The 16,389-nt window shown below is 34.7% G+C and overlaps 1 protein-coding gene across 1 annotated transcript in view; it reads left to right on the forward strand.

Moving 5' to 3' along the window:
* The window catches only part of WASL (WASP like actin nucleation promoting factor), a 64,697-nt gene that overhangs the window by 28,246 nt on the left and 20,062 nt on the right, over positions 1 to 16,389 (forward strand). Inside the window, exons 2-5 of the mRNA XM_032276109.1 lie at positions 7,719 to 7,853; positions 10,440 to 10,526; positions 10,893 to 10,989; positions 14,375 to 14,398. Coding sequence (XP_032132000.1) covers positions 7,719 to 7,853; positions 10,440 to 10,526; positions 10,893 to 10,989; positions 14,375 to 14,398 — 343 coding nt within the window. The remainder of the gene's footprint in view (positions 1 to 7,718; positions 7,854 to 10,439; positions 10,527 to 10,892; positions 10,990 to 14,374; positions 14,399 to 16,389) is intronic.

Here is a 16,389-nt window from a genome sequence, read left to right on the forward strand (position 1 = left end):
TTAAGGTAAAAAACAAACCAAAAGGGAGCAATAGAGAAGTAAAACTATATTAAGGATATATCATTCTTTGAGGATCATTTAGATGGCATAGGGCAAAGTATGACAAATTAGGAACTGGGATAAATCACCGAGTGTGTAGTGTATGTTGAATGTAGAATTAGCATCTGATTGAGAAATTCATCCAAAGCTGTATAATATGTGACCTCTGGCAAATAAATTGAGCTCATCTGTAAAACGGGGGGATTGGATTATAGGCTTGATAAAATATATGGTGAAATGGTGTTAAATGCTGTTTGGTTCTAGAATTCAGGAATACCCAAATGCCACTAGCAACTGCAGCAATACTTTTCTACCCTCTCATCCCAAACTGTTCCCACAGAAGAGTAGCAGCAAAGTTAAAAAACAAAAATCAATCACTCTCTCTTTCTCTCCAACCCTCTTCCTGCCTCCCTCTCTGTCTCTCCCTCCCTCCTTTCCTCTCTCTCTCCATTCTACACTCACATTCTCCCTTCCTCTCTCCCTCTATTCTTTCTATTTATCTCCCTTGTTATCAGGACTTGGGGCTCCACTAGTAATGTTAGACATTGGGCCGGGCATGGTGGCTTATGCCTGTAATCCCAGCACTTTGGGAGGCTGAGGCAGGTAGATTGCCTGAGGTCAGGAGTTAAGACCAGGTCTGGCCAACATGGTAAAACCACATCTCTACAAAAATACAAAAATTAGCCAGGCATGATGGTGGGTACCTGTAATCCCAGCTACTCGGGAGGCTGAGGTGGGAGAATCGCTTGAATTTGGGAGTCAGGTTGCAGTGAGCCGAGATTATGCCATTGCACTCCAGCCTGGGCGACAGAGTGAGACTCTGTCTCAAAAAACAGCAAAAACGACGACAAACTGTGGTGAGTGAGGTGGGAATCCTAGGATCCTAGGGGACCTTCTTTCCAACTTGATTCCCTGGAAATCCAGACCCACATTTCAGGTTTTACTGTAATCCAACCAAATTTGCAAGAAACAAGGAAAAGGAGACAGGAGAGAAGAGAGGAAAAACTCCTTCCACTTAAGTTATAGGGTAGGGCAGAAGAGAGCAAGCCACACCTATGAACCTCCCTTTTAACACAGTGTTCTCACCCATTTGCAAGTAAAACATAGTCTATAATGAGATCAGTATTCCTCTTTCTTTTACCTGTATGTGATTATCCTTCAAATAGTAGAAAAGGAGAATACAGTAAGCCTTGCCGTTTATAGTTTTAACATCTGTAATGGTGATTGTTTACTGATAATGCTAAAGGTGTGTGCGACATAATAATTTATTTACAATTTTCTAGTTGTATGAATTTAAATCATGGGCAGTATGTAAGATTGGTGTGTGGTTGTGAATGACTTAGCCTTCTGACTAGCACACACCTTTCATATGGCTTTTGTATATAAAGTGATTTCTTAAATGGTTCCAAACAGGAATATGCACTGATAATGAAGGCGAGGCCTACAACTTTTATGATTGTAACCAAAAATCTGTCATAACTATACTAGTAGAGGTGGAATGGAGGAAGAGTTAGGGCTATTTCTTATAGGTCGTATGTCTTCTAGTATATTAAAACAATCCCCTACATCTGTTACCTGTTGTTGCAAACAAACATATTTCTCATTCTGTGGATTGACTGAGTGATTAGTCTGCTGGTGACTGATGTCACCAGAATGTAGGAACTGGGTTCAGAAAGGACAGTTGAAATGGGCTAGGGCCTTGCTCTCCATGTGGTCTTTGATTCCAGGTTTTAGGGCAGCGCTTCCAAGAGGGCAAGCCACAAGGTACAAACAAGTATTCACACTTCTTGAATTTACCAATGTCTTTTTGGTCAAAACAAGTCACATAGACAAATCCAGCATAAGTGGAGGAAGAGAGAACTTACAAGAACTTGGATCAAGGGCCATTATAGGAATGATGTACTACTGTACCACATCTCCAGTCAAGGTTTCCAAACTGTATATGGCTGTTTATCTCTTTAAATCACAGAATTGAGCTGTGTTTTGTATTACTTTAACATTAAATCTGTGTCTTCATTCCATGCCACTCTTCTCTTTCTTATTCCCTACTCCACACAGTTCACCAAACTTTCCTATCATTCTTGAACTCTTTGTTCACCTGACTTATCCTTCAGGTAAGATGTCACTTTAGAGAAGCCTTTCTACACTAGTTAGATTTAACATTTTTCTTGCATACTAATTTTTCCTAGTAACATTTGTAATAGTTATTAACGCCAGCCTCTCCATTAACTAGATGTTTTATAAAGTGATTGTATATAAAGTGATTTTTTAAATGGTTCCAAAACCATTTTAAGTGGTTCCAAAACCAGGACCCTAATTCATTTTTGTACTTATCCCCATTTTTATTCCTGTCCTCACCCACAGTATCCCAGTCCCTGGTACATAGTAGGTTCTTTATAAACATTTGGTGAACAAATATGTCTGGCACAGTAGTGTTCTTAAAAAGCTGCTAAGATCTAAAAGGCTCTGTGTTTGGTCCCTAAGGTAGCAGCTGTTTTTATCTGGCTCCGTTTTTTCTTCACTGTTGGGACTTTGTTTGTTACTTTTTGCTTTTGTGGTTTTCCTCCTTCATTCCTCCAGCTTTGCTTTTTTAAAAAATTAACTATTTCCTGTGGAGTCTTTTGTCATTGCCATATTCTTTTTAAAACCTGTACTGTTTTTGTTTGTTTCCTCTTTTATTTTCTGGTTATTTCTCATTGTAGAAATTACCAGGTGGTAAGATCCCTTCTCTCCAAAGTAAATTTTTGTGTTTTCTTTTCCTGGATAGTTCCGATACTCACCACTCAGGAGTTATTGTTCCCTGCCAGATACATTGTTTTTACCTTTTAAATTTATGATTTCTGCATTGGGTTTTGTGGTGGCCAAATAACAGGTGTTGCTACTTTACCTCCTTGAGATCACTGCATAATTAACTATAAGAATTCAACCAAATTCTTTGCCATTTCTTTACTTTTATACTTTCTTTTATAATATATAGATTAAAATTTTACAGTCATCTCTTGATATCCATGGGGGATTGGTTCCAGAACCACCCATAGATACCAAAGTCCACACATACTCAGGTCCTTCAGAACCCACCCATATGAAAAGTCTGCCCTCCTCTTATATGGGTGTCTTATCCTGCTAATAACCGTATTTTTCAGTCTACCTTTGGTCGTCAATGCAGAACTCTGTGATCTGGAGTCCTGAATGTATTTAGTGAAAAATATCTGCATGTAAGTGGGCCTACACAGTTCAAACCTGTGTTCAAGGGCCAGCTGTATATTCAGAGTAATAATAGGTCAATTTATGTGAATATATAATGAGAACATCTAGAATTGTGTTTAAATCTTAGCTTTTATATAATAAGAAAACTTAGAATGGATTTTCTTATATTAGTTTTCAGACATTTGAGGCCAAATACACACTCAGACACATGTGTACATATAAAATTTGGAGTATTTGACTATTAATCTAGGCCAACGTGATCATAGAAAAAACTTTATTAAGTCATGATTTTTTTTTCTCCTCACATTTAGTGTATTTTGGCTATTTATTGAAAATATATTTTTGGCCAGGCACAGTGGCTCACATCTGTAATCCCAGCACTTTTGGGGGCCAAGGTAGGAGGATCACTTGAGGTCAGGAGTTTGAGACCATCCTGGGCAACATAGTTAGACGGCATCGCTACAAAAAATTAGAAAATTAGCAAGGCATGGTGGTGTGTGCTGGTAGTCCCAGCTACTCAGAAGGCTGAGTGAGGTAGGAGAATCACCTGAACCTAGGGGTTTGATTCTGCAGTGAGTTATGATCTTGCCATTGCACTCCTACCTGGGTGACAGAGCAAGACCTAGTCTCGAAAAATAGAAAATATTTTTAAATATTTTCTTTAACAGCATAGTATATTTATTAGATTATTAAAAATAATTATTGTAGACAGCTATTCAAAATTAAGTCATCTTCTTATTTGTTGTAGGCAGTTGATTGCTAAAAACAAGGATCCCTGTGACTCCTAGTATTTTCTAGTCTTTTCCTTGTCTAGCTGATTCTGTAGTCCAAAAAACACCTATTTTCCCGATCTAAAATTCTTATTCTGACCAGTTACATAATGTGGTTATTCTGAAAATGTGAAAGGAATTTAAACAGTAGAAGTGCTGAATGTTTGTGGTTTAAGTCCTACTCAGGATAGAGTGCCTTTTAAGAAAGAAAGTTGGTATACATATAGCAGGAGTAGAAGGAAGTAGCAGTTTTCTTAGTTTTGGGCCGTTGTGGCAGTGGCTAACATATATAGAGGTACTAATGGCTCTGAGGAGAGGACCACGCTCTTGAGATTGCTGTGGTTGTGAAAGAGAGCTAAGGGTCATACATTTTAATGAATCATTTGTGCTTCTTAAACTTAGAAATAATTTCATACTTGTAGATACAGTATAAAGAACTTCTGTATATCCTTCATCAAGATTTGCCAAATGCTTATTACATTTACCATGTTTTTTTTCTCTATATATATGTGTATACATGTATGTTATTTTATTCTGAATAACGTGAGAAGTTGCAGACGTAATGCCTCAATTTCAGGCTATATATCCTAAAATCAGAATACCCTAAAATCTCTTATTATCATAGTATCATTATCAAAATCAGAACATGCAGTTTTTAACACATGTTTGTTCACTTGGGGACAAAGTATAGGTGGAGTAAAAGTATAAGCTTGCAAAACTACTTTAAGTGCTTATGGGAATTGCAGTCTTTTTAGTGGTTAAGAAATTAATACAGAAAATTATTCTGATTTAGAATAAAATCAGTGGAATAACAGAGTAACACAAGGTACATAAAAAGGACTCTAGAAATGTGAGGGGAAAAAAAAGCAGTCATTTCAACTTAGGGATCAGGGAAATACTTCTCAACTGGTGCAGAGTCAGGCTCAGAGAGGTCAAAATGCCATGCAGAAGGACAGTGGGAGGGAATTCACTTCGTAGAAAACATCCCCCATGTTCTTCCTGCCCTTGACCACCAGAGTTCTGAGAATGAATATGTTACTACAGTTACTCAGTACTGAAATATCAGGAATACACAAGATACGACAGGTTCTGTTTGTACCAAAGTCGATACAATCCTTTTTCCGCCTTTTAATTAGCAGATTTTAAACTTAACATTATTAGGCTAATCAGAAATAGATTTCCCTTCCTAAGCCCTTGTTCTTAGGTTGTTTTTCATTAATATCTTCTTAATTACGAAAGACAAGAAGGAATGGAATTGATTCATTACAATTACCTAGAAGAATGGAAGGAATGTTTTTAAAAACTTAATTAAGTCACTGTCAATCTAGAATTTGGTTGTTAGTTACTGTTTTTATATTGTCTAGCATTAATATACTGTATTAAATGTACACGAGTTACTCTCATATTCACTGTAATTATTCTGAATTAGTCAGAAAAGGCCTTACAAAGTACTGTGGTATCTCATTTTCAGACTGATACATAAAGGTAAGAAGGAATGAAATAGATACTTAGACTGATAATAAGAGTACAGCAGATTTTTGAAAATCCAGTTACTGAAAATTGCTTTTGAATAGTTCAGTTTTTTAGTTTTAATAATGTTTATACTGCAATATCGTGTCTGAAAAATTATAGCATTGTTACTCTTTTTCTTAAGCACGTGTTTTAAGAATTTAAAGGTTTATATGTTGTTTTAATTAGGGTTTTTTGTTTTGTCTTTTCAAGTTCACATATATAGCCACGTGAGGTTTTACAATGTGAATATTTAGTCCTTTGGCTAGCAAGGAGATTTTCATAATGGAATTTCAGACCCTATTAAATAACTTTTTTTTTTGCAAGCTGTTCTTGATCTCTGGTTTTTAGATCTTCATTTTGATACATCTAGTTTCCTTATTACTTTCCTTTTTAGAAATGATGAATGTATTTTGACAGCACCATACTAAAAAAGGCTTTAATTTATATGAGTTATTTTTAGAAAATAAATTTGCTTGTTTGATTTTAGAATTCTTCAGCCTGGTATTTAATATGTTTAGATAGTGTATGCAGGAACAATTTTTCTGAAGTTTTCAGTGCTGGGGTCAGAATGCGTATGGTGCTATCATCCTGAGATTGTACACTTGCAGACATGGGTATGTTTTGAGCAGGCCAAAAAGTATCCTGCATTCCTCAGTCTCTCTTAAACCCAGTGACCCAGTATACACATTTTTGTTTCTAAGTTATCATAATTTTTAATGACTCTTGTAGAAATTTTCCCACTTCTTTATGTCCTGCTCAGTACTGTGTATGAAGTTCAAGGTTGGGTTTGGTCTAATGTTAAAAATATAACATTGAACGTTGTTATCTGGGCAAGTCTTTATGAACTTTTGATCCTAACGGTGCACTGATCTTATATTTCTGACTTTAGTATTGTTATAAAAGATTCATGCATATAATTGTTCTTTGGAATTCCTCTTACCGAAAGAGGGCAGCCCTCAGGTATAGTTAAGTTAACCTAAAACAGCGTATCTCTAAACCTTAATGTGGTCTATTTTTTATTAAAAAGCTCAAATTCCATTGAACCAAAGTACCACAGTTACTTAATTGGCTCCTATTTTATTTCAATTCTTCCTTTTTAAAATAAAATAATATACATATGAAATATTTTTATATTTACATTAAAATATGAAGTATTTGTTATATTCTAAATGATTTCCTAAATTTCCAGTTTTGAAGTGAAATTACTGGATCAAAAAATGTAATTATGGCTTTCAAAGGATTTCTAAGTGCTTTATCAGTTTATGTGTATATCACTTTTGTAGAAACTAATGTTGAATAGTTACATTCTAGGTTATAAAAGAAAATTTAGAACAAATTTAGTTTACATCCTTTCATGTTATAGTCTTGAGGAAGATGGCAACATGTTGTACTGGAAAATCCTCATGCCTTAAAGTGTCCATTGCCTGTAACGAGTTAGCTTCCCTCCTATACACCTGAAAGGGCTTTAGGGACTATCCTTGGTAAAATTGAGACAATAGTCACTCAGATCTTTTTCATATCCTCCGTAGAGCATTAAAACTGTGTGGTGCCTTGTGCAAATCACTTGCAATCTTAAACTCACTTTAGAAAGGAGATATTATAATCTGCCTTCCAGGATGGTAATACTGCCTTCAAGTTTGATTCAGTTGTTATCTAAGGCGTTTAACTCTTTTATAGAAGTCAGCTGTTACTAATATTACTACTTTATTGCTTAAATGTTTACTTTATTGGGAAACAGTATAAAAGGGGAAGTAAGAATACTAGATTTGAAGTCACAAATTGCCTGGACTTGGAATTTTAGCTGTGCCATTTAGCTGTGTGGTATTGGGCAAATTACCCTCTTTAGTGTCAAGTTTCTCAAGTATAAAATGAAGTTGTCATAGTAATAAAAATTAAATGAGGCTGTATTTAAAAGTGATTAACACATTTCCTAACACATTTTAAGCATCAATAAATGTTAGTTTTCAGTAACTGTTGTTATATGATTATTGTATTTGTTCATTATTACTGCATAAGAAATTGAAAAACTAGTGGCTTAAAATAACAATACATGTTTATTATCTCCTTGTTTCTGTGAGTCAGAAATTCAGCAGCAGCTTAGCTGGGTGGTTGCAGTCAAGCTGTCAGCAGGGGCTGTGATCATCTACATATTATTTTGAACCTAATCATTATAAATTTTATATTTCGCAGACTATGTCTTCAGCAGTGGTGCAGTTATATGCAGCAGATCGGAACTGTATGTGGTCAAAGAAGTGCAGCGGTGTTGCTTGTCTTGTTAAGGACAATCCACAGAGATCTTATTTTTTAAGAATATTTGACATTAAGGTGAGTTTTCTTTTGCTTTTACTTTAAACTCGAGGTGATTAAGTTTTCTGTATCAATTATAATTTAGTTTAGATTTATTTGTTTATCCTTTATGTGATATTTTAAATTGTACATAAACTAATATTAGAAGAGTGAAGTGGCCGGGCTTGGTGGCTCACACCTGGAATCCCAGCCCTTTGAGAGGCCAAGGCAGAAGGATCACCTGAGCTCGGGAGTTCGAGACCAGTCTGACCAACATGGAGAAACCCCGTCTTTACTAAAAATACCAAATTAGCTGAGTGTGTTGGCTTATGCCTGTAATCACAGCTGCTCGGGAGGCTGAGGCAGGATAATCGCTTGAACCCCAGAGGCGGAGGTTTCGGTGAGCGGAGATCGCGCCATTGCACTCCAGCTTGGGCAATGAGAGCGAAACTTCGTCTCAAAAAAAAAGAAGGGTGAAGCTTGATTTTTAGATTTTGACAGACAGAAATCATGACCAAATGGGAGCATGTCCTAAGCCAGCATGTGCATAGTTTCCTATTTTATCTTTCTACTGCTACCGTGCATTAAGACTTTTTTTTAAATTATGCCTATTGGGTCTTGGGCTATCTCCACACACTATATTTTTTTAATGATACTCTTATTCTATCTTGTTCATTATAGAATAGCACACATAGTCTATTCAGGGAACAACAAAATAATATTTTAGCTCAGTATGTACTATTAGCCCAAGTTTAAAACATTTCAATATCTATCAAAATCTGTTTCCTACTCATTTTTTCTTATGTTGTTTCTCATGATAGATATATTCAGATTTTCATAGCTTTATATCCCTCACTCCCAATCATAAATCACATTGCTATAGATTGGATACCCTTTGTTAGGTACTTATTTCTTATAGTTGTCATAAAACTATCATTTTGCTAAGATGAAGTCTCCATTATTTTTTTAAAAGCCTTTCTGTAAGTAAGCCTCCATGATTAATATTTACATGTGGCAATAAGTGTAATGAGATTTTAATTATAAAAAACTAAAACTGCCTCTAAACTCCTGGGCACTAATATGACCTGAATAATAGAGATTTTTACACCTCTGGCCTCAGCTTTATTTGTAAAATGAGATAACAATATTTGGTCTGTTACAAAGAATTTCACTGAGATTAAATAAGATCTCAGTTACAATATTTGGTAAATTAGTACTTCTTTTGTTGTTGATTTACTTTTTGAGATAGGGTCTTGCTCTTGCTCTGTCACCCAGGCCGGAGTGCACAGCTTACTGCAACCTTGACCTCCTGGGCCCAAGCAGTCCTCCCACCTCAGCCTCCAGAGTAGCTGGGACTACAGGCGAATGCCACCAAACCTGGCTAATTTTAATATATTTTTGTAGAGATGGGGTTCTGCTGTTTTGTCCAGGCTGGTTTCAAACTCCTGGACTCAAGTGAGCCTCCTGCCTCAGGCTCCCAAAGTGCTGAGATTATAGGCCTGAGCCATCAGTCCCGGGCTAAATTAGTGCTTAAATTAGTGCTTCTTAATGTGCTTCCAAGACGGCTGAGCGATATGGCATGCTCCTGTCACTAGCAGTGGCTTACTATGGCTTACTAAACACATACTATATGTTGGGAGTGGGGATTCTGGGGGGGTGGGGAACGCATACATAGTTTGAAAGAAATCCCTAAGTGCTTTGACATAGTTCTCATAACCATTGAGAAGCACTATTCAGAAATGGCATACACATACCGGCATACTACTCCACTAAGAAGAAAGGAATTCCATTGCAGTGGTTATATAATGTGTGAACAGTGAATTTTACATATTTTCAAATTGTGGTCTAGATAGAACCTTGCATTTCTGAATAGGGCAATGACTATCTTTCTCTAACCACTTATTTCTAATTGTAGATAATTACTGCTGAACGCTCATTAATTAGTCACCTTTGGTATTAAGGTTAAACATATTTTTTGTATATGGCAATAGATATGGCAGTCATCATGGCACTCTTATCCGTAGTTTAACTTTGATGCATTTTAATTATCAGTCTCTTTCTGCATCATGATTAATACTACTTATACCAGTATATAATTAGAAGGCTACTCTGCAAAAGTTAAGAATTTGAAGACGGTTAATGAGCAGTATAAGGAAGGTATACTTGACCCTCCCACATCTGTAAAATTGAGAAAAAGAACATAAAAGTATCCCTGTAATATATTTGATAGTACATCATCTAAATATTGCTGGTGGAACTGTGCTTTCGTAATCAGTGCATGTACAGAAGTATCCTATTCCTTTTATGTAACACTGATGACCTAGTAATTATTCTGGTTATGTGTTTGACCAAGTAACTGAATTTGGAAATGGTTGGTTAGTGAGATTATATCTTAGCTGAATCAAATTCACTTGATATGTAGGTTTTATGAAAGATAGGTTATCCAGTGTTTACACTTTTAAGATTACTGATTAAATTATATGACACTACTTATAAATGTTATATGTGTGCATGTAAAAGTTATTTTTAATATAAACAGTTATCTTAATAGGAGTCATCTGCTTCATTTTATTCCTAGAGATTACGTTTTGGTAGTTCTTTTTATAATATTTGACTTTTTTCTAGGATGGGAAACTATTGTGGGAACAAGAGCTATACAATAACTTTGTATATAATAGTCCTAGAGGATATTTTCATACCTTTGCTGGAGATGTAAGTCATATTTTTCTTTATCTCCATCTTTACTTTTCTCATTGCTTGCCTTTTCTAATCCAAATTATTTATAGAGCCTTAATGAAAGATCAAATTCACTTTACTATTTTATGTTTTTGCTAAAGATGAAATATTCAAATTAGTATTTGTGTCTGCTATGATAGGTAACTTCTCTAATAGTAATCTTTTACTTGACCTTCTCCATGCTTTTTGTGTTAAGTTATTCAGATCATGAAATAATGTCTTATCTGCTAGTAAAGTTAAACCTTTCCTTCTTTAGAAATATACTTCTGTTGCTCATTGTTTTTATGATATAAAGCTAAATTTGTACGTTTTGTTGTTTGCCTTTTAATGAAAATATTTCAGACTTGTCAAGTTGCTCTTAATTTTGCCAATGAAGAAGAAGCAAAAAAATTCCGAAAAGCAGTTACAGACCTCTTGGGCCGCCGACAAAGGAAATCTGGTAACCCTTTTTTTTTTTTCCCTTTTTTAAATTACTTGTATTGGGCCAGCAAACTAATGCACATGGGGCAAGTGTAGTCCACTTCCTGTTTTGTAAATAAAGGTTTATTGAAACTCAGCTATATTCATTGGTTTACATGTTGTCTTTGGCTACTTTATTTTTTTTTTTTGCCACAACACAGTTAAAATAGTTATACATAGTTAAGTATACACAGTTAAATAAATGGTCCTCAAAGCCTAAAATATTTACTATTCACAAAAAAATTTTGTGGTCCTTACTTTAAATAATATTTTTGTTAAGAGCTATTTTTTTTAGATTTACTGAAGGACTGATTTCAATAACCTTTTTTGTTGATAAAATTTCACATATATTGACTTCTAATTTTGCGTTTGTAATAACATTGTTTGTAATATAAAGTTTTAAGAGTATTTTATACTTTGTAAACTAAGACTTTAGGCAAGCTTAGAAGCAAATAAGCAGAGTTGCTAACAATATCTATAAACAATGCCTTGTCTCTCTGTTTTCTTCTTAATACTGTATACTATAAAACCCATAAGGAACTTAGTGTGTGAGACAACTCCAACACATATAAAACAATTATAGAACAATGCAGGATAATGTAAAGCTTTAAACTAATTGGTATAGAACTATTGTTTGACAACAGTGTACCAGGCCTTTCTTTTGTAAGTGAAGAAGAGTGACTAAGAAAGGAGAACCTCACCAAAATCATCTTAAACAGATCAGTTTCAGGAGAAAGAACATGTGGGAGTTGAAATTGACAAATAGGTACCCTTAAAACTAGCCATGCCCTATGTACTATTTGAAAAGTCTTTCTGTACATCCAGGGGTACATGTTACCCCAATTTAAAGATCATTGTATTTAAGGTGGGCTTTACCAATAAGAGGAAAAGGAAGCCAAGAAAAAGGAAACATATCTGAAAAACATCAACACAAAAACATGTTATCTCTACTTTATATATGTTTATTGTTATTTTAGTAGGTTTCCAAGAGGGAGATGAGGTAAAAATGAAAATAAAGTGAGCTAAATTTTTGCTTTACTATTGCCATATTACGATATTCTACTCATAATGAGTGAATAGGAGAATTATTAGGGGCCCATTATTTTTGTTACTTTTGGGGGCCAATGGCATTTACCACTTGATTTCATGCTAGGAAAGGATTTAATGATATGATATTGAAACTCAACTTTAGGAATAATTCAATGCCTGTTTCAGTGGCATGCTGTGGTGGTAAGCCAGGGGCTTTCCAGGTTCCTTTCAGTTAAAACGTGACATTTTCAATATACAAAACAGTAAAAATATTTCTGAAAATATAAAGTAATTGGTTTTAGAATTGGTAAGTTAAAGGTGTCTTTCACCTGGCACAGGAATTCTATTTTATATGGTTTTTAAATTTTTAGGCAAAGTGTTCCAAAACCAGAAAATGATAACATTAGGAAAGCAGCTGAGTTATTTTGGGGTAGCCCTTCATACTGAGTCAAACTCCATCTTTACCTTTCTTTAACTGAGACACATGGGGTCCAGCTTGTGGAGCAACAAAGAATTCATCTATTTAATTTTCCTCACAGTAGTCATTTAGTAGTGGAAGCCAACTGTCCTGTCCTCCTTATTTTCTTCTCGTATTTAGCCTAATCAGTCCCACTTTCTTGAAATATTCTTATAATATAGTTTATAGTTTTTTTCATCTTGAGTACTGTGCTCTGAATCTACTATAGCTTTGATGTCTTTTTCAGAATATGGTATACAAATTTGAACACAGTACTCCATATGTAGTCTGACCAGTACATCCCTTGATTTAATTAAACACAGTTCTACTAACATTTCTAGCAAATGCCTTATACCATTAGCCCCCATTCTGGTTTGTTCAACCAACCATCCCCCCTTTTTTTCACATATATTGCCCTCAAGTAGGATGGTGTCATGTATCTAACTGTGTCTTAGAAGGTATACTCTAAACTTTTACATTTATCTTAGTATATTTTCCTATTTGTGTCATCTGCCAGCTTAAACATTTTCTCTCTGAGTACATAAATGACATCACCTTGGAAATTGGTGATTAATAGGTATTGATATAGAGAGGACTTGCTTATTTTAAACGTTTCAGAAAGCTATTTCATCAGATTATCAGAGTAATACAGTTATATATCCCATTGCTAAGATTTTTAACTTGTTTACTAAATAAATCCTACTGATTTTGGTTTATGGTCATTTATAAACTAATTATCTTATTGCATCATTTATTTATATAATTTCAGTGAATTTTATGTTAGAAAATCTTTGGAAATTACATTTTTAAAAAATTCTTCTTTTGAACTTTCTTGAAACCAAATAGTGTTTTGGTATTAAGAGTATGAATGCAATACTGGTATGTAATCATGATATGTAAGAGTATGAATGCAATTAATTGATGGAAATTTCCCAAATTTTTCTCTTACCTTATTAGTTGTAGCTTTCAGTAGTTTTCTGGTCTGTCTCAGTGCTCAGAGCTCCCTGAGTATTCTCATTCCCTTTGTGCTTTTATCCAGTCTTACAGTTCTGAAAACTGTATGCTAATGATTCCCAAAGTTTTGTCTTCAATAGACACAGCGTCTCTGACCTTCAGAATAGTTAGGTGGTAGAATAGCTTTTAGACTTAACATGTGTGAGCAGAATATTTGATCCATGTCCTGTATCCTGAACCCCCAGACCCACTCAGACCTGTTATTGTTCTTCTACTAATTTTCCTTGTCTCAGTAAAAGGCATTTATTCCATCTTATCCCCCAGGCTCACCATGGTTCCTTATAAATATCCTATCAGAGTCTTATTGGCTCTGCTTTCAAAAACATGTCTTATCTGACTATTTCCTACCACTTTTTCTGCTACCATCCTGATCTGTCAGCTGGACTGCCACACTAGCTCTCTGACTGCTTCTCAATCCTTTTTACCACTATCTCTTTTCTATGCAGTAGCCAGAGTAAACTTTTAGAAATGTAGATTAGATTATATCACTTTCTCTATTTAAGATTCTATAAGAACTTCCTGTCATATACATATAAAATCTGTAGTCCTTAACCATAGCCAATGGAACCCTGTATGATCCAGTCCCCAACTGTCCTTCTGACTTGTCTCCTTTCACTGTGCCTCTTGCTCACTCCAGTCCAGTCTTCCTGAGGTTCTTTCATGTTGCACCCTCCTTGGGGCCTTTAAATATATGGTTCCCTCCTTATTTTATTTAGATCTCTGCTTAAATGTCAGGTCTTCTGAAAAACCTTCCTTTGTCACTCATACATCAATTTAGGAATGAGAGTTTAAGTGAATTATTTTTTTTATGTTGATGTTGCCTTACATATATTTAATAACGTTCTTCTAATTTATTTTCTAACAGAGAAAAGACGAGACCCCCCAAATGGTAAGCTTTTTGATAATTATTAATCTTTTAAGATTTTAGATTACAGTTTAATCCTTGTGGTAACATGTACCATACATTAGTAAGTTATATTCAGTATCTATGATCAAATTATACAGTTTATTATGTTCTAATTTTTCATTAATTACTGACAGATGAAACTTAGGAAACAATATTCTTCGTATTTTTCTAACATGAAGAAAGAATACTTAGGGTGAAGTTGAAGATCACTAATACTTAAATCTTAATTCTGGATTCACATTTGACTAAGTATACAATCTGGCCTTAAAATTTTTCCCAGAGGCAGTACATTTTGTCTAGCATATTTGTTAATTTCCTACTTTAAGATTTTTCCTTTATTCTTATCTCAAAATATTATTTCACACTGGTTATGTGTTATATGAAGCCCCTTTCAGAATGAACACCTACTGCTATAGTATATTTAGAACTAATTTGGCTGCATATAATGCTCTTTAATTTGATATCACTTGAAGCATTATGAATTCATTTTTAAAAAAATATTGAATACCAGAGAGTAAAAGCAGAATACCAAGATGTAAAAGATAAGGTCTCAGGGGTAGAAACTCTTACCCTAGACTTCATAAGCTCCCTGAAATTATGTGCCAAATATGTTCTTTTCTCTGGAGAGAGAGGATCTATGGCTTTCATTGTATTTAAATGAGGTCTCTGATTCTATGAAGGTAAAGAACATTCTCCATGACCCTTCATTATAATAGAGAAAATACCTGCTTCTTTTTAAAAGCCTGTCTCATATCCTCTTATCAGAACCTAGAATGATTATTCAAGGAACACTTACATACAGAGTTCTTAATATATGATAGCTGTTAGTGATTGTTTCTTTTAAAGATATGTTGCCTTTTGATTTTGTCCTCAAATTACTTTTCCTGATATAGAAACATGAGCCAGATGTTGCTGTATTAAATTTTGGGTTATTTACCGTATTAGTTTTTTTAAATGCATGACTACTTCAGTAGTGCTTAACAGGTACCAGATATTGTATAGTTTCACTTTCTCTTTTGAATAGAAATTTAGGGCTGCTGTGGGAATTGAGGCAATCAAAACTTAGCATAGTGCCTAATAAATGTTGGTTATCCTGATGAAGGTAATGACAATAATAATAGCAACTACTGTTTAATGATCTTTTACTACTTGCCAGGCACTGTTCAGAAACCTGAAGTAGCTCTATTATCTCTGTTTTATAGATAAGGAAACTGAGGCACATATAGGTAACTTCCTCATGGTCTCATAACTAGTAAGTAGTGAAGCAAGATTCAGCATCAGATGATTTGACTCTAGAGCCTGGCTCCTTAACCACTGTTATGTCAAGATGATTTTAAAGGCAAAACTGAGACACAGGGTAAATATCATGTCTCAGGATATATAAACTAGTACATGGCAGAGGCAAAAGAAACAGAAGCAGCTGAGTTACAAGTTGTTCATCTGTGAACTTTTAATGTAGTATTAGAAATTTTCCTTGATGTAAGCCCAGTACCTTTTTGAATTTGTTACATTGAGCTTGAAGAGTATATACAGTGTTGAGTACCAACAAAGAAGACTTTCTAGTTGTGCTATTCAAACACTCTGGAGAAAGTACCCAAGATTTCAAAGTGTAGATGCTGTAGAAATAATAGGATTAAGGTTGTAAATACATGTATCCATGTTGGATCAGTTCCAGGATCCACCGCCCCATGGATACAAAACTTTACAGACACTCAAGTCTGTGATACAAAATGACATAGTATTTGCATATAACCACACATTCTCCTGTATGCTTCAGATCCTCTCTAGATGACTCATAATACCTAAAACAATGTAAATACATGCTAGATATATTTCATCTTAGCCAAAAGACTGAGAAGCAGTGCTGGGTAAATAGTTGTTATACTGTATTGTCTGGGGAATAATAGCAAACAAGAAAGATCTGTACATGTTCGGAACAGAGGCGCCCATCCTTTTTTTTTTTTTTTTTTTGA

The sequence above is a fragment of the Sapajus apella genome, unplaced genomic scaffold (assembly GCF_009761245.1).
Source record: "Sapajus apella isolate SASKATOON/1434 unplaced genomic scaffold, GSC_monkey_1.0 scaffold7, whole genome shotgun sequence".
Classification (NCBI taxonomy): domain Eukaryota; kingdom Metazoa; phylum Chordata; class Mammalia; order Primates; family Cebidae; genus Sapajus; species Sapajus apella.